Genomic DNA, 23,810 nt, shown 5'->3' with positions numbered 1-23,810 from the left:
GCCAAGGTCCTGGGGATCTGCAAGGTGGAGGGCGAGCGTCCACAGAAGGAGACAGAGGGGCTGGGAGCAGAATGGATGGGAGGATGGGGACAGGGATCAGGAGCGAGAGGCATGATGAGCCTTCGGGAGCAATCTCGCGGAGGTCCGTGACCAGGCGCGCAGGGATGGGGCTGCGCAGAGGCCGGGAGAGGGGATGGGAAGGGGGGATGGGGGCAGGGGGAGGCGAGGCTGCGGGAAGGGGAGGTGGCAGAGATGGGGATGAATGCACCGGGACGAAGGGAGGGATGAAGTTTGGGGCAGGGGTCGGGGATGGGAGCTGAAAGGTCGGGCGGGATGGGGGAAGGGAGATGATGGAGAAGGAGGTGAGCCCGCTGGAGAGGAGGTAAGGACGGAGGCGGGCGCGGGGACGCGCTGTGGAAGAGGAGATGGAGAATCAGCGCGGGCCTCGCGGGTGCCCGCCGCCGCTCTCTCGGCGCACGGCGGTGGACAGCGCGGCCCGCCGGGGTCCCCCCGCACTTACCTGGGGGGCTCCAGCTCCGAATCCTGTGCCGCGCTCCGGATCTTCCTTCCCGCCCTGCCCCGGCGACTTTAGCGCCCCCGAATCCCGCTCGCTCGGCCAGGTTCCGCCTGCAGCATCTTCACCTCGTGGGACGCCCGGGGCCACGCCTCTACTAGCTTCTCATTGTTTGTCCTTCACGCCAGTCATAGTCCAATTGGCTGAGGGGTCGCCGGCCATGCAAATCAGGACGGGCCCGCCGCCGCGCCGATTCGCCGGCGCTACCGGAGCGGAGCCTCGGGGCTTGGGCTCCGATTGGTCCCGAGGCCCTGCCAACGACGCTGACGCGGGGCGGGTTCCCGGCCCGGACGCGCGGCGCGCAGCCTGCCGAAGCTCCTCCCGCTGTGGCGGTGGATCGGGAGACCCGCGGCCGGTCCTCAGCCCGCTAGGCCTGGGGCTCCGGCGGGTACCGGAAGGCCGGCGGGGCTCTGGGTCCGTCGTGGGGGCACGTCCTCGACAGCGTGAGCCTCGGCGGCCTGGGCGCGGCGGCGGCGGCGGCGGGCCCGTCTCCTAGGTAACGCGGCCCGCGGCGGGCGGAACCATGCCGGCTGGCGCCGCGGGGGAGGTTGGACGCGTCCTGGAGCGCAGGGGGCGGGCGAGGCGGCCGGGGGCTCCCCGGGCCCGGGGTGGGGGTGCTCCGTGCGGCTTTCCGCGGGAATCGGGTACCCGCGTCATTCGCATCCCGCCCGGGTCTTGACACTCGGTGCGGCCCGGGGTGCCCGCGGGCGTCGGGGGTCCTTGGGGCTCAGCTTGCGCATTCTGCCCTTGACCCTGCGCCCCTCTGCTGCCGCTCGGCTTCAGAAGAGCGCGGTGCGGACGGCCTGGGCTTTGCTGAGACCCTGACATTGGCCCTCCGCACTCGGCGTCCCGCAGCCCTTCCTCGGCCAGACCCCAGTGGGGGACCCCTGCAGGGTGCCTGTGCCCCGGCTGCGTCCTCATCTCTGGCTGGGTGCCTGTTCCCTGCTGGCGCTTCGCAGAGCCGCCGCCCATTGGAGATTGTTAGACTCTGGCTCTTGCCGGAGGCTCTGTCCGCCCTGCGGGTCCTGCCTGCCTCTGACCACCCCTGGATCCACTCCCGCCTTCCCCTCCGCTGTCCATCTCGCTGACTTCCTGACCGGCTTAGAGCTGGCCACCTGGGCCCTTCCCGCAGCCCGAATGCTTGCTCTCCTAAGCTTTCCTTCCGACTCGAGGCCTCACCTGTGCGCGTCTCCAGGGCCTGTCTCCATAGAAGACTGCTGCGTTCTCAGATCCGCTCCTGTCTTCAGTGTTGCTATGTCCTGTGATTGTGGATAGCGGTCTCCGCTTCCAATCCAGTCTCCGTCCCAGTTCACTGCACGCTCCACACCTTTCTGTTGTTTTCATAGATCGCACCATGGCTTCCTTGTGTGCTAACTTATATCCTGTCTTTCTGCCTCACACCAGATACATTCCATGAGGGCAGGGAGCTTGTCTGCTATATTTAGGACAGTTTCCCCAGTACCTGGCACCTGGTATGTATGCAGAGGATTGCTTGAGTGAGGGAATTCTAGGCAGTGCTTGATTAGATCTCCACTTACTCCCAAAAAAGCTTCTTAAAGCTTTTCCCAGATCTTGTTCACTGCTTGGAAGGAAGCTTCCCTCTGCTTGCACAGCTTCTTGGCTCCTGGCCCCCCCCCCCCCTTTCTCTAGAGAACCACCGGTGGCGAGATTTCATCCTGGTTTACCTCTTCAGCGCTGGAGTTCCCTGTTCTCTGCACCCCCTGCCCAAGGAGACTGAATTCGGCTTGTCTCCTATGTGCTGCTCACACTCGCTCTCTTGTCTTTGCCCCACTGGAAAGACCTGGTATTTGGCAATCTCCATCATTGTGTGCACTGGAGCACAAGAGGTGTGCAGAGCAGAGCCCTCTGGGAGACTTCATAGTCCCCTCATCCTGTAGATGAGACCCAGAGCCAGGGAAGGCAAGAGACTCCCCTGAAGTCTGAGAACAGCGGAGGTTAGCCGGGGCTCCTCAGCCTGGGTCTTACCATGGGCTCCAGGGCCTCTCCTGGCTTTGATTGTAATGGCTTTGAGGCTGGTCATGACCAGCTGTGTGACCTTGGCCGGGCCGTTTAACCCGAGTCTCACTGTCCTTGTCTGTGATACTTACCTACACAGTTGTCGGAATAATACACATGAAAAGGTCTGTGAGTGCCCGGCTCACAGTAGGCACTCGGTGAAACCTGGTGCATTTTCTTGTGTTGTTTCTCCCCTGGAGAGCTCCTTCTGTGGGCTCAAAGCATGGAGCCGCTCTGTTTTCTCTTTATTGTTCATCCAGCCCCAAAGGTCCTGTCTTCTCTCCATAGCATTCTTAAGTCCTCCACAGTGCAATTTAATTATTTACTTAATTGTTAAAAAGATTTTCACTGAGGACCCAGCCCTGACCTCACTGAGCTCAGTCTTGCAGGACAAGAGAAATGAGACTGAGGAAGCATGGTGACTTTCTGTGACAGGACCCCTTGTGGCGGAGCAGCCGGTGGGGGATGGGGGTGCTCACCTTGAGGAAGGGGCATTTCATCTGACTCCTAGAGGATGAGTGGGAATTTTCCGGGGGGGGGGGGGCGTCATGTGTGTGCCGAGGGGAACCAAGAGGGCGTGGCGTCCGGGAGGAATTTTAGCTGGGCAGAGTGGGGGCAGAGTGGCTGTAGAGAGGAAGGAGGGTCAGGTGGCAGTCAGGTGGGGGTTGGGAGGAAGGGAAGGGAAGGGCAGAGCTCTGAGCCCATCTGTGGGAACCCCCAGGAGCCTGTGTCTCAGGTGCCCTCTCCCTCCATTGCCCACTCAGACTGTTGCTGCCTGCCTCTATGTGCCCGGCTCTCTGTTTCTTGGTTGGGTGGCTGTCCCTTTCAGAAGGGATGCCTTTCCTCCCAGTGTGCCTCCTACTGGTGCAGCCTAGGGCAGTCCCATGGATGTGTTTCCCCTGCCAGGTGGACTAGAACGGAAGTGTTCTTTGGCATCTGCCCGCCAAGTGTGGTAGCCAGGGGGAGGGGAAGGAGGTGTTGGGTCAGGAATCGGGGGCAAATGGGCAAAGCCTGCAAAGGAAGCGCCGTCCTTGTGCTGGGAAAACACTACGGGCAGCATGCAGGGGCCCCTTCCAAGGGTGACACTGCCACAGTGCTCCTGAGGCACTAAGGACTTCCTACACAGGAAGTTTCAGTCCTTTTTTTTAAAGATTTTGTTTATTTGAGACAGTGTGTGAGTGAGGGAGCACAAGCAGGGGGAGCAGCAGAGAGAGAGGGAGAAGCAGGCTCCCCACTGAGCAGGGAGCCCGATGTGGGGCTCGACCTCAGGACCTAGAGATCGTGACCTGAGCGGAAGGCAGATGCTTGACCGACTGAGCCACCCAGGTGCCCCAGGAAGTTTCAGTCCTTAATGGCCTCACTTTGTATGAATTAATGTCCCCGTTTTATAATGAAGGTCAACAGGAAAACAACATTTCTCTTAAAAAAAAAAAGCTTGGGAGTCAACTTTATTGAAACTTCAATTTGATTTTATGAAAATTTATTGAGTTCTGATGGTGAGCCAGATACCAAGGACACAGGAACATAGATCCCCTTATGCAAGTGGTTGGCCAGTGGGCAGGTCTTACAGGACAGGTGGCAAGTGCTGTGACCACGGGAAACTTAGGGGCCAGGTGGGCCCAGCAGCTGGCCCCGGAGCCTCCGAGATGCTCTCCTGGGCAGGCGGCCCTCCTGCTGGGTGTCAGGCCTCCGCTGCTTACAAGTGATAGACAGCTGTGTGAGTGTCCTGGGGCTTTTGTAACAATACCACAAACTGGGTGGCTGAAGACAACACAGATTTATCCTCTTTCAGTTCTGGAGGTCGGAAGTCCAAAATCAGTATCACTGGGCTAAAGTCAAGGTGTGGGAGGGCTGTGTTTCTCCTGGAGGCTCTAGGGGAGCATCTGTTTCCTTGCCTTTTCTAGCTGGTCCTTGGCTTGCGGCCCCTCCCTCCTTCACTTCTCTGTCGGCTTTGTGGTCACCTGACCTTTTCTCTGACCCTCCTGCCTCCCCCTTTTGTTTAATTGTATCTACTAGTGTTTACTGTATTGGAAAGGAAATCTGAGAAATGTTAATGTTATTGCTTATGTAGAGATAACAATAGACCTGTTACATGTTAGCATAAAATGTATTTTTTTATGAAAACCAGTTGTTTTCCAGAACAAAAAAATTAGCAGGAAGAGGGTGGTTTTGCATTTTGGTAAGTTTCTGTAGCGTCTGGCATAGTAGACAGCTGGGTCTCATATGGGCTTCTGGGTTTTTTTTTTATGATTTATTTATTTATTTGGAGAGAGAGATCGCGAGCATGGGGGGGAGGGGCAGAAGGCGGGAGAGAGAGAGAATCTCAAGCAGACTACCCACTGAGTGTGGAGCCTGACTTGGGGCTCTATTCCATGACCCTAAGATCATGACCTGAGCCAAAACCAAGAGTCAAAGGCTTAACCGACAGAGCTACCCAGGCACCCCTAGGCTTCTGTTTCTAAACTGTTGAGAAAGTTGTTTTAGTTGAAGTATTTGAAAGAAACCTGGCCTCACCCAGAGAAGGGAGGAGTGTCCTAGGTAATTGTGGACGTTCTCCTCTGGTACTTTACCCAAACTCCACAAGTGGTGGTTTCTTAAAGGTTTATGCAATGTGGAGTTGGGCGCCCTGCCTGTGAACTTTTCATGCTCTAGTACATTAAAGCCCTTCGGTCTGTCCTGCACTTTGGATGGATCTTTCACTCACGCAGGCTTTTATACCATGATGCATTGCTCACCTGGAAAATACTGCTTCTAAGGTGTGCTGATCTTCCAAATAGCGCACATTTAATCCTGCAATTTCAAAAGATGACTTCTGTCGTCGTCCCCATCCATCTCTCCAGGAACGTCTTTAAGGAGGAGGAAGCTGTCAGATTCACAGTGGAGGATACAGATTCTCCCAATTCTGATTTTTGCCTGCAAGCCCAACTCTTATTACCAGTTTTCCTTGAGGTGACAGATTCATTTAGTTCACATTTGGGAGATTGCAAAGTGCCCGAGTTTGAATAAGCACGGTCCGTCTCTCAGTGGCTCTTTTAGTGAAGGTGGTATCGCCGGATGACAGGAGCAGCGGGTCCATGCTGTGTATTTCCCTTCTCATCACAGAGTGTTAAAAGTGCCCGTACACAAGGGTCAGGATGTAATAAAATTCTTGGTTTTCACAGCGTCACCGAGGATATTCCTAAGTGAAGCTGCTCTGCCTTTTGCTGTGAGTGAAGAACGCACCGCAGCCTGAGGGTTTGGTGCGCCTGCCTTGGGGCTCACGGAGGCCCCATACTGCGCCCACACTTGCCTTTGCTTCACCAGCGCAAATGTCCACACAGTGAAAAAGGCAAACAGCATCTGAATGTTATGGAACTAGCTTTGACCTTGTGGAGCCCTTGACGACCCCAGGGAACTGGAGGGTCTGGGGACCCCATTTAAAGAACCACCGTCTTGGGAGACGAAATCCATTGCCCTATCTTGCGTGTCATTTTAGTGTACAGAATTCAGCCTCTTATCAAAGCCAAGAGCTTAAGATTCTGTGTCAGCTGAAAAGCGGCTAGAGAATAGAGAAGGTTCACATCTCTGGCTAGAAGGGGGATCACGTCCTTAGTGAGCCAGGTCACCCAGAAGCCCGTAACACTCAAAATCTGTCCCAGACCGGCTTTGGCAACAAGAGACTGTTCATGTAGCTGAGCCGTCCTGGGTGGCTCTAGGGTTTCCTTGAGCCAGGGCTCTAACTGTGACACCGAGACCCATTGGCCCTTGCTTTTGCTCTGCTTTTCCTGTGTGTCTCAAGGAAGCTGCTCCCATGGTGGCTCCTGACGACTTCATACTGATGACCTCTCTGCTCTGAGGGCTGCAGAAAAGAGTTATTTCCTTCTCTCGGCAGAGCTAGCAGAAGCTGTGAGATGTATATCTTCTTGGTTCTGATTGGGTCACGCTTCCTAGTCCCTTCTAAGATAGCCCTAGTCCCCAAGGCCTGACACTGTTGTGTAGTGCTCAACCTCCACAGCTGTACAAAGCAGCCTTGCATGTGCTTGTCTCTGTGCCAGTTACTGAGGCCAGCATAGTCGTGCTGTATTTGGCTCCTGAAAGCAGGGACAGAGAGGGGATTTGGAGCAAGAGGGGCATGTTTGCCAGGGGAAGGCGGCACAGGGACCAGTCTGTTGCACTGGGGTTTGGAGGGAGGAATTGCAAAGTGTGATTTTTGGGGATGGTGGTTCCTCTGAGATGCAAGGGGAGGCAGGAAACTTTCAGAATCCCTCTGAGCACTATAGCCCTTATAACTCCTTTATTTATTCGAACACAGATCGTACAGGTAATCCTAGAGGCCCAGGTGACCCTCAGACTGGCAGAATGAATGACTGGCTCAGGATTTTGGATCAGAACGTGCTGGTCCCTCCCCACCCACAGAGAGCACGCCAGCCTTTAAAGGAATCGAAAGCGTTTCAGTGTGTCCTGAAGTGTCTCGATGGGCCACTCATTAAGCAGGTAAAGAAATTTGCTATTTATTGTCCTATGCATGTTACTACTGCTCTCAGCTGAGGGGATATTGATTTTCACTTATTTATTTAAGTCTTACCACTGTGCCCATTACCTTGGGCCTTGGCAGTGTTTGGAGGCGAAGTGGCTCATCAGCAAAGAGAATACACAATTCAGCGACTCGGTCAGCACTTCTGACACTGGGTAAAGGGTTTCTTTCTGCCCACAATAGAGCCATTTTAAAACCCAGGTAATCTGATTTCTTGTGTTATTTCTGAGCCAGGTTGTTTGCAGGAGGTGGGCCCGTGCACATCCCAACACAGCCTGCTTGCAGCCTGACGGTTAGAACTGCAGGGGCAGAGCTCTGGGTATCTTGGCAGAAGCCATGTGCCTGGATGTACCACAGCCTTCTGCACACTCAGGCCCTTGCTCTGTGGCTCTGCACCTGTCTGTGTCCTTCAGGGGCCGGGAAACTGCTGGAGAAGCTGGTGCTTCTGCGCTGCCCACCGAGCACCCACATAATCGGATGGTTCTAGTGAGACCCAGGGGGATGCATGAGAAGGATCCAGACCTGCCGTTGGGAACATGTGACTTTTTGTAGGGTTTGGCCTGGCAAAGCTATGTCCTCTGCAGATGGTAGCATGGTTCTCTGTGTGTTCACAGTTGTTGGGATACCGGAGCTGTAAGAGCTCACTTTTGGGAAGCCACTCACGCCCTATGGCATTCACTTCCAAGCCCTCTGCTTCAGCGCCTGCTGTGCGTTGGTGCTGTTAGCCCCATGGTGGCTGCCGGTCTTCCAGCTTTTACTGCCCAACACTTTCCCGTTCAGTCTGCTGCCTCCTTGCAGCAGCCCTTGGAAGCGGGGGGCCTCATGACAGCATCTCACAGAAGAGGAGACAGTCTGGGAGAAGGGGCGCGGGGTGCCCCGCTCCAGGCAGCCACTGGGCTCCAGCCCGGGCAGACAGCGCCGGCAGCCTCCGCCTTATAGGAGCTCACAGCTTAGTGGACAGCACCATCCTCTCTCCTAGGAATTTTAGGAGGGAAATTTTATTTATTGTTCCATTTTATTTCATTTGTTTATTTGCATTTATTTGTTTTTGAAAAGGTAATTATCATTGTTCAAAATTCACTAGGGTACATGAGGAAAGTGTATCATTCCACGGAGTCCCTAAGGCAGCAGCGTCCCACGCTAGACACAGCCAATGTGACCTGTTGTTTTGTATAACTTTCCAGAAACTCTAAGCAAATACAGCAGATGAATATACCTGTATTATCTTGCTTAAAAAAATATTCATAGCAGTATGTCTTATAGATTGTTCATGTCATTACATGAAGAATTTCATTCTGTCTTAAGACAACATAGTATTTCTCTGTTTGGATGAACCTGCATTTATTTATCCAGACCCTGGTTGATGAACACAGATTTTTTTCCAGTCCTTTGCTATTACACAACTGCAACGATTCACTTCATTTACACATAGGTACACGTATGTCTGTAGAATAATTCCTACAAGTGGAATTCCCTGACTTGGAGTTATGTGTTAGACCCAGTTAGAGGTTGTTTATAAAAAAGAACACGTTAGACAGAAAGACATGAACTGTAGTATGAAAGTCAGAGGATGGAGAAAAGATAGGCCCTGTAAACCCAGTAAGAGACCTCTGTGTTGTGCTGGCATCAGACAGCGTCGATTTCACGGTGAGGAGTATTATCAGAGATAAAGGGGCGAAACTTACAGCAAGAGGAGAAGAAAGGTGTAAAATCAATGGCCTCTGTGTCCTCCGTAAGAATCTACATGAGAAGAATAAGTTAAACCCAAAGAGAACAGAGGAAGGAAATGGTAGATTTCCGCTCATTTAGCAGAAATCAGTTAAGAAAGGGCAAATAATAGAGAAGATCAGCAAAGCTAGAATTTGGTTCTTTGAAAAGATTAATAAGATTGATAAACTACAAGACTGATCATGTGAAAAGAGTGAGAAAACACCAATTGCCGATATTAGGAAGGAAAGAAGGAGCGTTACTATATATCCTACAGTTGTTAAGAAGATAGTTGAGGGATATCATGAATAACTTGTGTGCCAACAAATTTGATAACTTAGTTGAAATGGACAAATTTCTTGAAAAGCACAGCTTACCCAAAGTCACACTAATAGAAATGGAAAATAGAAAAAGTCCTGTGTTCATTAAAGAAATGGAACTCATAATTTAATTGCTTCCTACAAAGAAACTCCAGAGTTAGATGACTTAATTGTTGGGTTTTGTAAAGTATCAAAGGAAGAAATAATATGACTTTTAGATAAACTCTTTTAGAAAACAGAGGAGGAGAGAATGCTTCCCAGCTGGGTTTTTTTTTTTTTTTTTTTTTTTTGAGGCTGCCATAACCGATAACTAGATCAGGCAAGGACATCCCAAGGAAATTACATACTGACATCCCTCGTGAATATTAACACAAAAATCCTTAAAATATTAGGACATCAGATCTAGTGATAGACATAAAGGATCAGGTGGGGTTTAACACAGGAACCCAAAGTTTTACAGGTTTTGTAGCTGACTCTTGAACAATGTGGAGGTTAGGGGCACTGACCCCCCCCACCGTCAAAAATCCACATGTAACTTTTGACTTCCCCCAAACTTAACAAGTAATAGCCTACTGTTGACCAGAAGCCTTCTCGAGAATGTAAACAGTTGATTGACACGTATTTTGTATGCTATATGTATTGTACACTGTGTTCTTACAATAGAGTCAGCTAGAGGAAAGAAAATTCTATTAAAATCGTAAGGAAGAGAAAACACATCTACAGTCTTGTTCTGTGTTTGTCAAAACCAAATCAAATCACATATAAGTGGACCTTTGCAGTTCAGACCGTGGTGTTCAGGGGTCAACTGTACATACAAGAATCAGTGAATAGATAGCATTTAAAAGAAGACCAAGTAGGAAGAAAAAAAAAGACCAAGTAGGAAATGTGAAAAAGTGTAGTCTTAGAAAGTTTGTATGATGTTAGTTATTTTGAGAATTGACAGCTTTAGATGATTGCAAGCTTCCCTGTGAAAGGAATTGGCTAAAAATATTACATGCTTTTGAACGCAGGACACTTTCTTAATAATTTTCGTATATCTTTTTGGCCATTCCATTTACCTGTTTCATTGAGTTTAACTTTTACCATGAACATTGATTACACTTCTTTGCTTTGAGATGGCTATTCCAATTCAGTTTGATGTTTCCTGGGCACCACTGTATGGTTGGAGCTGTGTGGGGGCATGGATGACTGTCCCATATTCTGTCTTCAGGCAGCAGCAGAGACCATTTAGAAACTTACCTGAATAGAAATGGGTTACAAAGTAGCATCCAGGTGGAGGAGTGGTTAGGGTCTGGAGCTCCGGGAAGAAGTCTAGGTCAGTAAGAAAGGTTTGGGACTTAGCAGGTCCTGGCTGGTGCCTACCTCTCTGAGAGCATAGTGGGAAGCAGGAGCGGGGAGGAGGTGGAGGAGAAAAAGGCTGATGGAGGCACCCTGGGCAGGACCAGCCACAAGGGGAGGTCTAGGACCAGGCCCCTGGGGGGTGAGCGCCCCGAGTATCTCCATGGGTGAAGTCTGGCTCCAGGCCCTAAGGGTGGAGCAGGGAAGAGAATATTCTGGGCTCCTGTCCTCCCAGAGCTCACACTCGTCTGGGGCTGGCAGATAACTGGATGAATGCTGGGGAAATAGAAAGCAGGGTCAGAGCCTGGGCGTGGTCAGGGAAGGCAGGGGAGTGAGCCACAGGCGGGGGAGGCTCTTGAGAAGAGGCAGACTGGAGGGGGGTGGGTGGAGAGGCAGCCCGTGTGCGAGGCCCCGTGAGTGGGGGGGCTCCCGTAACTGTGATAGAAACTGGGCTTGGGGGCCTCCTCCAGGCCTGACGGCTGTGTTCCCTGCCTTCATAGCCAGCACCACCTCGCTCCCAGCAGCCCCGGACAGAGAACATGCCATCGTCCTTCGCTAGGGACCTAGGACTCCCAGCACAGGGCAAGGCCTGGGCACCCCGAAGTGGCCGGCCACCCCGTCCCTCCTGCTTCGGTCCCTCACTTTCCACGCCCAGCCCATCAGCCGCACCACCCCGCCACCTCCGTGGGCTAGCTGGGGGGGGGGGGGCGCGGGTAACGGACAAAACAGTTGTGAGCTGTGCGAAGTGCCCAAGCCGGGGACTTGTGAGAGGCCCCCGCTGAGTTACGGGGTACGTGGGCCCCTCCTCTTCCCCTCAGAGTTGCTGCGGTTACACAGGCGGGTGTGGGATTTCGTTTGTATTTAGGGCCGACGAGGGCAACATGGAGAAGACAGTTTGTTACAGCGCCCAAGAGATGGGGGTATGCCAGGCCACATAGGGCCCCGTGGGGTCGCTTGGGAGGTGGAACATGGGAGACCGTGGCCAAGAGCTGTCACTGTGGTTTTCCTGGGAGGGAACGCATAAGGCAGGCTGACCAGGTTTAGGATTGGCCGGTGTGAATAATCTCGGTGGCCTCGGAGAGAGCCAGATAGAGGGGCAGGTGGGAGTCTGGACTCTGGATTGGTTGGTTTGCACATCATAGATGTTCTGGAAGGCAGGTCATTTCGTCTGTCTAGGAATTAGCTGGCCCCGGGAGCGGCAGTCTTAGGCCCATGTTTGTGCCTTGGGACTTCACTGTTCTGATTGGCCCGGAGAGGGCCAAGTACTCTGATGCATAATCCTACCAAGACCACTGGCCGTGGCAGAGAGGCAGTTCCCCCGAGGGATCTTGATACCTAAAGGTGGATGCTAAGTGAGCCAGTTCTCCCAGGCTGGTCGGTCAGCACAGGGGCATGGCTCTTGAGGTCGAGCAGCCTTCAGGACCGGTTCGCTTCTGTCTCCTAGGGAGTGCTGGAGGTGCTCTCGGAGGTTGGCTGCCATCTGCGTGTGTCTCTCTTTGACGTCACCTACCGACACTTTTTCGGGAGGACGTGGAAGACTGCGGTGAGGCCGGCGGAACAGCTCCCCAGGCAGCCGTCCAGGATCGTCTTCGATGAGGTGGGCTGTGGTGGTGGGCAGGGCTGCTCTGTGGCCCAGGGGATATGACCTGCGGTCGCGACCTGTGCGTCTCAGACCCGGGAAACGCCACGGAGCAGCAGAGGGGCCGTTGCAAAGCTTGTCCAGCACTGGGGCACGTCGTCTCCAGAAAAAACCTGTGTGGAAGCCCAATGTCCCAAACAGATGAGAGTGCGTGGCTCTGCCGAAACCGTAGGGCAGGAGCACTTGGGGGTTTTCTCGCCTTCAAGGAACCTTGAGATTCTTGGAACGAAGTTAGGAAATTATTGACCTCGTCTGGCTCCCCCGTTTCCCCTCACCTTCCTTGTCCTCCTCCTCTCACTTTGGCTTCTTTCTTCGTCTTAAAGATGAGGAGTTGAAACTTAGAAGGAAGGTGACTTGTCCAGGTAGCAGGTGGCAGAGCCTGGACTCGAACCCTTGCCTCCGTTTCCACCCTGGGTGGTTGCATCGGTGTTGCTTCCTAACGCGGCTTGGCCCACTTGGTTGTGTCTGGCCGCACGCAGGTGGGCGTTTTCTGTCCTGGTTCAGCTGCACCAAATACAAGTTCTGTTCAGCCCTGTGGCTGGGTGCCAGGGGGTGGTGGTGGGCGGCCTGGGCGTGGCGCTCGTGGCGCAGGACGGGGGTGGGGGGTAGCCAAGGCAGGTGACAGAGTCATTGCAAGTTGTGGTAAGCTTTGGAAGGAGACCAGTGCGCTGCTGTCCCCAGGGGAGAAGGGGGACCTGCCACGGAAAGGTGAAGAAGGAGGGTCTCCCCTCGCAGAGAACACTGAAGCCGAACCTGCGGGAGGAGGAGGCTAGTCCTGGGAAGAGCTGCGAGCGGAGGCGCTGTGAGCCGAGCAGGGCTTGCACGCGCACAGGCTGGGCTTCCGAGCGCGGCGGGTCTGCTTGATTGACGGTCACAGGTCTGGAGATGGCCGAGGCCCCGTTGACTTGGTCTTTCTTGTGTGTAGAGTAGGGCTGGAGGGACAGGTAGTGCTGTGAATAATGGAGGTGGCGGTGACCACAGCCGTTCTTGGAGGTGTCACTGCATGAGCCAGAGCCCAGCGTGGCCCTTTTCTGCTGGGGACTGTCCCGGCCCAGTCATGAGACGGCCGGGGGCCATGGAGCCCGTGCTGCTCTCTCTCTGCACTCGGCTGCCGCCCAGAGCTAAGGTTGTGGTCGGGCGTGGAGTGATTCTGCTGGGAGCCCTCCCTTCACAGGGTAGTGGAGGGTGCGCCTGCCCCCAGAGGCCAGGGAGGTCCGATAAAGCCTGGTTAAAACATGCGTCCTGGGGACAGAAGGTGTGTCTTATGTTAAGGTTGTCACACAGCCCATGCCAATGCCACTGGAAGGCCTCTGGCCGGCCACGCTGTACATGATCACGTGTAGGCCCATCGGCGACTCCTCACAGGGCTGTGTCAACACAGGGGATGAATGGCCTTCACACCTCTGATGTGACAGGACAAGGTTCGCCAGGAGCGGCGAAGCCCTGGTGTGGCTGGTCACCTGGCCCGGGCTCAGCCTCTGCTGTCCTGGGGGGCGGCCTTCGAGGGCTGGGCTTCGGGTTTCTCTTTGTCATGTGTACAGTCAGGCCCAGGGACACCTGGTATGTGACAGTTTCTACAGTGAGTGCTGAAGTCCCCTAGTGGAGAGTCATCCATGGGCAGGGCATTGGCTCACAGCACATTTATGTGATTCCGTTGCGCCACCTTCCTCCAGAGTCGGTGTTATATGTCCCTCCCTAAAGGGTGATCCAGCAGGTCAGGAGGCCAGGAGTGCCGGGAGCTGCGGACCTGGGGAGGCCCGCTCTGTGGCCTGCGCCTGACCGGCGTCTGCTCCGGGACCTTGCAATCTCCCATTGGAAGAGTCTCGAGAGTCGAGGGATGGAGGTGTGCACCGAAATCGGCCCTGGAGTGCTTTTTAGTTGCGGTTTTGGAATGAGTCCCTCTTCCATGTCCTCCCCTCAGCCCACCTTTCCATGGCCCGCGGTGAGCGGTGGGATGTCCCTGTAGCGGGTAGTGTCCCACAGGCCGTGCTCGGCCCGGGGTGGCTTGGCTCTGGTGACCCTGCAGAGCTGGCCTGCTCCTCCTGGACTTGTCCAGACGTAACACTCCTACCCCCCGAGGCCTCCGCTCCACGCCGGTCGTGGGACTGAGACACTTCAGATGTCAGCTGGTCCTGAGCCCTCCTGGCTCACAGCTCAGGGCCACGTCGTGAGTCGGGGGAGTCGAGCACCACTTCTGCTCAGCCTCGGCTGCCCTCACACTTCGTCTTCTGCTGAGCTGGGCATGGCGATAGGGGATGGCGGGTTAGTGAGGCCTACGGTGTTTAATGTTTCTGGAAGATTCTGCACCCTTCAGCCCCGGAGTCGCTGAAGCAGAGCCTGCAGCAGGGCCAGTCGGCGGAACCCAGTGATGGGCTTGCTCGGGAAGCTGCTGGGGTCCGGCTGCTATGCCCAAGGCAGACAGCAGAGGCCAGTGGCGCCCCAGGAATGCGGTCCAGCCGGCTGGCCGCGCCCTTCAGCAGCGTCCTCTGGGCCCAGCACTTCCTCTCATTTCCTCGATGCTCCCAATACAGGGACATAGGTGTCTTTCCAACTCACTTAATGAAAGAGAATCCCATGTGCGGCATGTGCATGTGTCCGTGTGTCCATGCACACAGGCCATTGGAATGCAGAGCGTTCCCGTGGCGGCACTGACACACGGGAGGGAAATAAGTACACTGTGCCCTATTTTGAGGGGACTCTGAAACTCGGTGATCTTTCTCTGATCTTGCTAATTGCCTGTGTTTTCTGGTTTTACTGCTCAGCGGTGGCGTGGGGGAGATCTGATTGGAGGTGGGCAGGCCGCCAGGAGCAGGGGACCATCTTTGGAATCATTGTGGCTGTCCAGTCCTGACGCGGATTAGTGACCCAAGCGCAGGTGCTCAGGGCTTTTCCTGAGTTGCCAGTGTCCTGTTTAGTCCCGACTTTATTACTTGGCAAACAGTGTCCTGGAAAAAGACCTTGAAAAAAGAAATCTTGCCTTGAACCCAGGCTGGTGTTTCCAAGAATGATGAATTCCTGCCCCCTCGGCCTCCTCCCTCAGACTCCCCCTTCGGACTCGGCCTTCCTCCCTCGGACTCGGCCTTCTGGGCGCTGCCTGGTGGAGCCTCTCAGCTCCGAGACCAGAGTGCTGAGCCGCCCTTCCAGGCCATCCTCGTGTAGATAGGAATTGCCTTTCACTTTTGCTGAGATGGTTAATAATTTGTTCAACCTCCCAAAAAGTATCTTTTAAAAAATAATCTGGAAAGCCAAAGTACCATGCAGTTTCTACATTTTCTTTCTGAGATGGACGTAATTCTCCTTTAAATTCTGCCCTCAACTAACCACGCGCAGGCTTCCCGTGACAGTGCCGTTTTTCCTCCTCCTCCTAACTTACGGGAGTGAGTGGGCAGGAGTCCTGGGGCTTCTCCACACGTGCCTGCCGTGCAGACGGGGCTCGCTCCCGCCCCGGCTTTGCCTCAGCCCCGGCTGTTGCCAGAGGAGTAGGGAAACCAGGCATCCGAGCTCGAGATAAAGCTAATTGTGTTGCTTCTGCTTCACTTAACCAACACCATGAGGAGATGTCCTTGAATGTTCTCATTCATCAGAGTAAAGGGAGCCATGTAATGCTCTCTTTAAAAGCGCATGCTGTCAAGGAATATCAGTGTAATCCCAAAGGAAACTCTGGAAGCTCTTCTCAGTGACTTGGTTAATCCCCTGCTTCTGGAACGTGCGCTGGTCCTCCTCCACAGCCACGCTGCCTCTCACGGGTCGTCTGGGCTGCTCCCCAGGGTACGTGGCCACGGCAGGAGCCGGCGGGCAGCGTCCTTGCCTCGGGTGCTGACCGTGGAGAGCCTCCCTCTGCCGAGGGCCCCATCCTCTCTGGCTCTGCAGAGAGCACCCCAGGGACCAGGATCCAGAAGTGGGGGGGTGACCGCTCTCCAGGATGCTTCTAGTATTGGGCCTTCATTGCATGGAGATTTAACTACCTGCCATGGGGGACGAGAGAAAGCTTTAAATTTGTCAACTTGTGTTGTTTGTTCGTAATAGTATATATACTGTGGGGTATTTGAGGTTGCTTACTTTTCTGAGTAAGCCAAGGAAGTGTCCTTTAGGACGGAGCGGGACTGGCTCAGGCCCTGGGTGTGGGAGTCGATGGCGGTGGGCTTTCACTTATTCCGGGTTTTAGACCAGTGACCCAAACTCTTGACTCTGATTCATCGTCTGGGCGTGAGAGATAACGCTGTGCATAAGGTTATGTCACTGCTAAATAATATGTCTTCATGAACAGACACCGTGTAGGCAGTGGGCATCTGTTCAGCAAGCACATGGTGCCAGGCTCTGTTCAGGAGCTGGACACAGCAGGACGGAGAAGGCAGCATGTCACCCCGTCAGCCAGGGCTGAAGTTTACGTTGTCACTCTGCACAGTGCTTCTCAGCCTCGGCTTGCTGACGTTTGGGGCTGGACAAGTCTCCTGGTGGGTCTGGATCCTCGTGTGTCGTTTGCTGTGGGTAATGGTGGGCTCTGTCCTGGGTGAACAGAAGTTTTTGACTTTGGAACTGGAGACTTCACATTTCCCAGCAGAGAGTTTCGTGTAGCCGAGTTCCCCGTGCTTGGAGCGTTCAGTCTTATGGTGGAAAGTGTACAGGAAGCCATCCGAGCCTCAAGGGGGAAGCTGCAGGAAGTGTTTGTAAATTATCTGCCTTCCTGAAGATATTTTATTAAAGATTGATTTAAAAAGAGTTATTCGGAAGGCACTGTTGTAATCTCCGCTCTGCTCTTCCCTGGCTGTGCCGCCCAGCCTTCTGCTTGGGACTGAAGGGGGGCAGGTTGGGTGGTGGTGCCGTTGGGGATGCATGGCTGCACCCTCTCCAGGGAGGCACATCACCAGAGGCCCAATTTCAGTTCTGTCATGTGGGTGAGAAATGGGGACCTGGCCCTGAGGCAAAATGGTGTCCGTGTTTTTGAAGATGAAGGCATTAAGACAGGAGCATTTCCATGATTTATTAATCTGTTTATCCTGTCAGGGAGGAAACCTGTCAAATGTAGATGAGTGGGATGTGACTGGGGTGAATGAGGGCCCCCCTCTTTGGTCTTGAGAGGCCCTCTCTTGCAGGTAATTTGATGGGCTTGACTCAAACTTTTAATCATGCAATTTCAGTTGATGCATAGGATCTTCCTCTCAAAGCTTGCTGCACGGTGTTAATTAAATGTCCTTAGACTGAGGGCTTGTTTGCAGTTTTTGCTCAGCTGAGTGCTGGTGGGATGTGTGGCGGGCATGGCGCCTAGGTACAGGTGAGCCGGGCTGGCCCGACTTTGCCCTCCTGGGGACAGTCCCTGCAAGGTGACCAGGGGATTAAAGCTTGTTAAAAACCAAAAATCAACTGAGTAAATTTGAAGATCTAATTGGCTTTATTCACGACTCATGAATTGGGCAGAATCCCATCTAGCAAATAGAAAGGAGCTCCGGGGAGCTAGACAAAGTGAAAGGCTTTTATAGACAGAAGGGGTGGGAAGAGGTTTCCAGCAAAGAGAAACTTTTCAGGCAAGGTGACCTTCCTGGGGGGGTAGGCGAGAGGGGTCATCCAAGGAGATTGCCTCACTGGCGCTGAGCAGGGAATTCTGGATCCGCCGGCGAAAGGCTGCATGGCTGGGGCAGGTGGAAACGGCAGTTGGGTCAGGCGTCCTTGGTTTGCTGCCTGGGGCTCTCACCCCTGGGAGGCTTTTACTTCCACATGCTTCTGGTCGGTCCTGAGCACGGTTTGTGTTTTATGCCTGCCTAATCTAGCCTTTACCTTTGAACCCTGAAATTGAGGGTGGGATTGTGTTTTCAGGTTCCTTAGAAATTCTTCAGCGCGGTGCTGTTCCCACACTGAAGGGTCCGTAAATTATGTTTGGAAAAGAGCACGTGCCCTTCACGGTAACACCCATCAGACCTCGGGTCGTGGTCAGGATGCTGCACTTCCAGCCGCCGACCCTCCTGGTTGAAGATGGGGTCTTTGCAGACAACAACGGGGCTCTGCTCTTGTTGATTTGGTCTCAGAACAGTTGTTTTTGGGGGTAAACGGAAGGGAGAGGGGGCAGCCATAGATCTGAACTCGGGACATGCCGAAGCAGCTGGTCCCATGGCCTCCAGGCAGAGCAGTTTCAAGGTGACCTCTAAGTGGGCGATGGCTGCGGCTTTGCATCAGGGTTTAAAATATTAGTTTCACTGCCAAAAGGGAAAGCGGGCAGGGTTCCTAACACGGATGTGCACAGGTCTAAATATAAGAGGTGAGACAGGGACAGACCCAACTCCACAGCGGGGCTTTCGGAAACAGTTCTCGAGTCTTGGAAACAGAAACATAATTCTCTTTTGGTCCAACCACCTGTCAGCGGTAAGTGGTCATTATTTCATCATTTTGCAATAAAAGATAATAGAATAACGATTTATATCTCATGGCTGATGTTTTAATGTGTCTCTCTGTTATCCTGGGCTGACAGTCTGTGATTACAGTAAATATTTTCCCGGTGACACCATAGTAATGACTCGTTAATGGGGATTAGTCCACGTTTAAATCACGTCCTCGCAGCGGCCCAGCCTGGCCCTGCCTTACCGCTCCTTGCCTTGGTGGGGGGGGGGTGGTCTTTGTGCTCAGCGGGTGGCCCAGCACCCGAGCTTGTCCCCCAGATGCAGTTCCGGGGACTCCTCTGCATCCAGAGCCACAGCTCAGTGCCTCCATCTAGGTTTGTTCTGCAAAACCCCGCTGTCTCCATCTTCTGTGCCTACGACGTTTATCAGTTTTATTTTATTTTTTCTTTTATTTATTTGAGAGAGAGAGAATGAGAGAGAGAGAGCACATGAGAGAGGGGAGGGTCAGAGGGAGAAGCAGACTCCCCGATGAGCGGCGAGCCCGATGTGGGACTCGATCCCGGGACTCCAGGACCATGACCTGTGCTGAAGGCAGTTCCTTAACCAACTGAGCCACCCAGGCAAAAGCAGCCGGTCTGGGCTTCATGAGGTAGAAGGAAGCCACGGCAGAGCAGAGGTGCTTTCTTTCCCTCTGGGAGCACACATCAGAGTGAGGCTGGCTGGACGCAGGTGGATCTGACCCATTCCACCGCCCCCTGGTGCTGGGCATGGATGGGGCCCAGCTGGGGCTCCATTTGCATTGGAGGGAGTGGGAACATACAGGTGGGAAACCTTTTAAGAGTAACTTGAATACCATCTGCTTGGCTTCCATCCAAAAAAAAAAAATCTTGTAAGAAAATGATGTCAAAGCGATTTTTTGTTGTAAAAAGATATTAGTTGGGCTCTGAACTGGGGATAATTACAAAGCATTTCCAGAAATCTAAGGCTCCTGCTTAGTTTAAAGAGCATTAGTTTAGGTAACTTCATAATGGTTACCCATAGCTCAGGGATTACAGTCAGTGTTGGCGAGTTGTGTTGAGATTTTATGCAGCGAGTGCTCCGTGAAGTGGCTCAGCAGGTGTGTGTGTGTGTGCGCGCGTGCACGCGGTGACCAGGTCCTCGCCGGGCCATGGGGTGGCACACAGAGGACCTGCTGTCTGTCGGCCTTTTCTGTGGGTGGGAAGCTCCTGGAGCATAAGCCAGTAGTCTGATGTCCTGGGTTTTGGGCACTCCGGAGTGTTCCTTGACTACGAGGGAGCTACTGTACTGTGCCTGCTCTCTCCTGCGGCGCCCTGGAGGGGACTCGGGGTTCCATGTGGCCACACGCTTGTGGCGTTTATACGACGGCCGAGCGAACGCGCCTGCACCTTTTCTGTACTCTCTCGGCAGCGGGCGGATGGTCAGTCCGTCACCAAAGTTGTGGCTTCTGTTTTGCAGCCTGTGTACTTCCACACGTCCTTAAACCACCCTAATGTGGTAGCTGTGGTCGAGGTGGTCACCGAAGGCCGGAAGCGGGACGGCTCCCTCCAGGCTCTGTCGTGTGGGTTTGGAATTCTTCGGATCTTCGGCAACAAGCTGGAATCTCCTACCTCTGCCTCCCAGGACAAGCGGTATCTGCCTCGTTTTCTTCATCCTTGGGGGTTTCCAGCATCGTTTTGTGGAGAATTAACTGCTCATCATTGGCCATACTAGAAAGCTTTATGATGGTCACCTTGCGGTCTGTTCCTAACAGTGTGTCCTGTGGGATTAACTGTTTGCCATTTCTGAGTAAGCCGAGGACGTGTCCCCTAGGCTGGAGCGGGACTGGCTCCCACCCTGGGTGTGGGAGTCGATGGAGGTGGGCGCTCTCTTATTCCCGTGGGGTTTTAGGCCAGTCACCCAAACTCTTGACTCTGATTCATCATCTGGGCGTGAGAGATAATGCTACGCATGTCCTAAGTGATGTAGGGAAGGCGTTAGGGTTTGAAGCCGATGGCCAAGAAAGAATTCTTGAGACATCTTTGGTACAAAAAGCCCGGACACAGGACCTGTGGGCAGGAAGAGCTGCACCGGCGTCGTGAGTGGTGGCCCATTATACACTTTCAAGTTGGGAGGGGTTCAGGGAGAGCGTAAGTCTCCAAGGAATTCGGAAGCAAGGTTTCCAGGGTCTTGAGCTATTGTTGGGAAAAGGTCATTTATTACCGTCTAATAAAACCTGAGTCATGAGACCCTTCAGATGTATATCGGTGGGCCATATGCTTGGGGGATGATTGCCAACATGTATCTTGAGGGGGATAGAGATAAAGGAGGTTTCCAAAGGAATTTTTCTATGTTAAAGTAGACTTAGAGGGTCCTGGGGGTTGGGCTAAGACTGCCTTTTGCCTTTAGCGAAGTATTAACACCGAGGCAGCTGAGTCCCTAGAGGAAGGTCACTGTGCCTGTTTCAAGGACTTGTCAATGGGCTGTAGGTAGTCATTTTTCTCCTGCCTTTGTTTCCCACATCAGTAAGGTTCCGTGGGTGCTAAATAGTATGTTCTTCACGAACAGTGTCACCCCGTCAGCTGGGGCTGAAGTTTCTGTTGTCACTCTGGGTGGGGCTTCTTAGCCTCGGCTCGCTGACATTCGGGGCTGGACTTGTCCTTACTGTGGGGGCTGTCCTTGTGCACTGCAGGGCGTCTAGAGCATCCCAGGCCTTACCCAGCAGAAGCCAGAAGCACCCCTCTCCCCTCCCAGCTGTGACGATCAGAAATATCTCTGGACAATGTCCCCTGCGAGGCAGTATCATCCCTGGGTGAGAACCACTGCTCTAGATACGCAGCCTTGAGGATTCCTCAGATGTTGTCTTTTGTGGGATGCGTCAGAGATGATAAAATTCCCTGGTGTAGTGTTTCTAGCCCCTGGGCCTTGGGTGCATTGAGGCGATGCTCTCTGTGCGCTGGAGGTGTGTGGCTGGGAGCTCTGGGGGCACTGGGGCTGCTGCTCGGCCCAGCTGTCTCTTTTCTGCAGAGGATGTGATTGTATGGCATTGAGAAGGCTCTAGCAGGTGTGGGGTGAGAAGTGTGGCTGACGTTTCGGGACTGAAGGCAAGATGCAGAGAGCTGACGTGCGCTCTGTGGGCTTGTTTTGCAGGTTGAGGCTGTATCATGGCACCCCCCGAGCCCTCCTGCACCCGCGGCTCCAGGACCCCGTCGAAGGTAAGAGATGCGGCCCTCCCGGCCGGGCCTGCAGCGTTGCTTTGGGAGTCTTCCCGTCCTTCCTCCTGTCCCCCCTATAACTTTCCCAAGGGTTACCCGCTTTGAGTGCATCTTGTGCTCTTTCTCAGCCTAAACCATTGTCAGCTTGGCTGATGTATTTAGCGGATTAGGGCAAAGTGTACCGTGGGCTTGGATTATTGACACAACTGCAGGATCCATGACACGCAGGCCTGAGGGGAGGGTGTTGCTTTGTGCGGACAGGCCCGGGAGAGGCAGCCCCGAGCCCCTGGGAGGGAGGGCTGTGGGCCTCCCAGGCTCAGGGGCAGTGGCTGTGCCCACCAGAGGAAGTAGCTGCTGTTTGTCAGCGGCCACGCCGGCACCAGAAACCTTTCACTGCAAGGTGCATGGGTTCTGTCCGGCTCGGCAAGTCCATCCAGCTGTGCCCGACTGCAGAGGACCGTCCTGCAGGGGTGCCCGCCATCCTCCTCGAGGCCCAGCAGCCGGGGGCGCCTGCCTGATGCAGAGCAGGGCTTCCTGCCGCACCTCCGTGACCCGGAGGGCCGTGTGGAGGATGGACAGGGGCGCCGGGTGGAAGCCATCTTGGAGGCCCGGGGTGGAGGCCCGGGGTGGAGGCCCGTGTTGCCCAGGGCAGGGGTGTGGTGGTGGGGGGGTCCAGTGGTTGGAGCTGGATCTGTTTGGGAGGGTGACTTTCTGTGTCTTTGAGTTGTTGCCTGGATTCTGTGATGGGAATTTTGAGTATGCCCCATGGTCTGAGTTAAAAATCAAGCCAACCCCATCCCTTCCACTGCCTGCTGAATTTGGTGAAAATTTCACAGTAGAGGAGGGATTAGTCTGAAGCGTAATTTTACTGATAAAGATTGGCTCTTAGGTTATTTCTCAGTTGAGTCTAATCATTACTTTGCCAGCATTTTGTGTCCTGGGGCATCCTTAGGATCAGGACTTTTTTTTTTTTTTAATTTCTTATTTTATATTAAGTAGGCTTCACGCCCAACATGGGGCTTGAACTCATGACCTTGAGATCAAGAGTCACATGCTCCATCGACTGAGCCAGCCAGGTGCCCCTGGATCAGAACCTTTTGAAGGAAGTGCACAACCAGCACCTTGTCCTGGGGCAGCATGGGAAGGTTGTGTGGTGTGGGAGTGCCTGAGGAGGGGCCGCGTGGCTGGTAGCCCACCTCCTCGTGGGCATTTCCAGAAATGTACGCATTTCTTGCCTGAATGGGCAATACATTCACATGATTCAGAATTAAAATAACATAAAAAAGCATGGAAAGGTTCATTGAGGCCTCCTCCCCCACTGCTCTGCTCCCTCCCCTGCACCTCAGGTGGCCTCTCTCAGCCTCCTGGACCCTGGGGGTCTTTGTACTGGGACAGGAGCAGAGGTGCATGTCCATCTCTTATTTTTCCGTGAATGGTTTACCTTAGAGAAGGTCTCCTCTAGGTGCCTAGAAAGCCCCCCCTTCTTCGCACAGCCGTGCTGGTGTGGACGGCGGTCCTTTTGCACCTATGCCCACGCAGCTGTGGGTTGAACTCCCAGAAGCTGCGGTGCTGGGCCTGGGGGCTAGTTTGTAACATTTCTCCTGTTTGCCAACCAGCCACATGGGAGGGGGCCTTTCAGGGCATTTAAAATTTTAAAGTAAGCAGACTACATGTTTGTAGTGGTTAGGTATGAAAAACATAGTTTTCATTAATTTCTTTTTCTAATGAATGCAGTAGGTCATATTTAGTTCTTTTATCATGAAATCACGTAGTTTGCCTCAGGAGGTGGTGAGGCTCCTGTCAGTGGAAGAAATCAAGCCCAAGCAAGACTCTTTGGTGGGGATGAGTAGAGCGCATGTCCCTGGTCCCCCTGAACCCCAGGGCCCTGTGATTCTGGGCTCTGCCTCTTGTACCCCAGTTTCTGTGGGTGCTGTTCCCTCCACCTTCCGGAGCTCTGTGTCTGGGCCTTTCTCAGCTGCTGCTTTCTCCAGGATGCTCTCCCTCATCCACTTCTCCCTAGCTCACTGTCCGCTATCCGCACCTTTCCTGGGGTTCGAGCCCGTTCTCCCTTGTGCTATGGGTATTGGTGTGTTTGTGTCTTGGTTGCCCCAGCAGAGCGTGTGTCCTTGAGGGCAGGGCTCTGTCTCAGAGGATGCTGCCCC

General features: G+C 53.8%; 2 protein-coding genes across 8 annotated transcripts in view; one reads left to right on the top strand and one right to left on the bottom strand.

Moving 5' to 3' along the window:
• The window catches only part of KCNAB2 (potassium voltage-gated channel subfamily A regulatory beta subunit 2), an 85,008-nt gene extending 84,348 nt beyond the window's left edge, over positions 1-660 (bottom strand). Inside the window, exon 1 of one of the 2 annotated variants that reach the window (XM_027605085.2) lies at positions 521-660. The gene's annotated coding sequence lies outside the window, so the exon portion shown is untranslated. The remainder of the gene's footprint in view (positions 1-520) is intronic. The other variant, XM_027605064.2, reaches the window with a different exon arrangement.
• A 233-nt stretch (positions 661-893) lies between these two features.
• NPHP4 (nephrocystin 4) overlaps positions 894-23,810 on the top strand; it is a 110,057-nt gene continuing 87,140 nt past the window's right edge. For 4 of the 6 annotated variants that reach the window (XM_027605024.2, XM_027605006.2, XM_027604998.2 and 1 more), the window contains exons 1-5: positions 895-1,070; positions 6,882-7,063; positions 11,913-12,065; positions 19,913-20,085; positions 21,584-21,648. In XM_027605024.2, coding sequence (XP_027460825.2) covers positions 6,929-7,063; positions 11,913-12,065; positions 19,913-20,085; positions 21,584-21,648 — 526 coding nt within the window. In that variant the 5' untranslated portion in view covers positions 895-1,070; positions 6,882-6,928. Of the gene's footprint in view, positions 1,071-6,881; positions 7,064-11,912; positions 12,066-19,912; positions 20,086-21,583; positions 21,649-23,810 lie in introns of those variants that run through there. The other 2 variants (XM_027605034.2, XM_027605040.2) reach the window with 2 other exon arrangements.

This window comes from Zalophus californianus, chromosome 4 (assembly GCF_009762305.2).
Source record: "Zalophus californianus isolate mZalCal1 chromosome 4, mZalCal1.pri.v2, whole genome shotgun sequence".
In the NCBI taxonomy this organism is placed as follows: domain Eukaryota; kingdom Metazoa; phylum Chordata; class Mammalia; order Carnivora; family Otariidae; genus Zalophus; species Zalophus californianus.
Note: the sequence above shows the minus strand (reverse complement) of the source record. Positions and strands in the feature narration are given on the sequence as shown.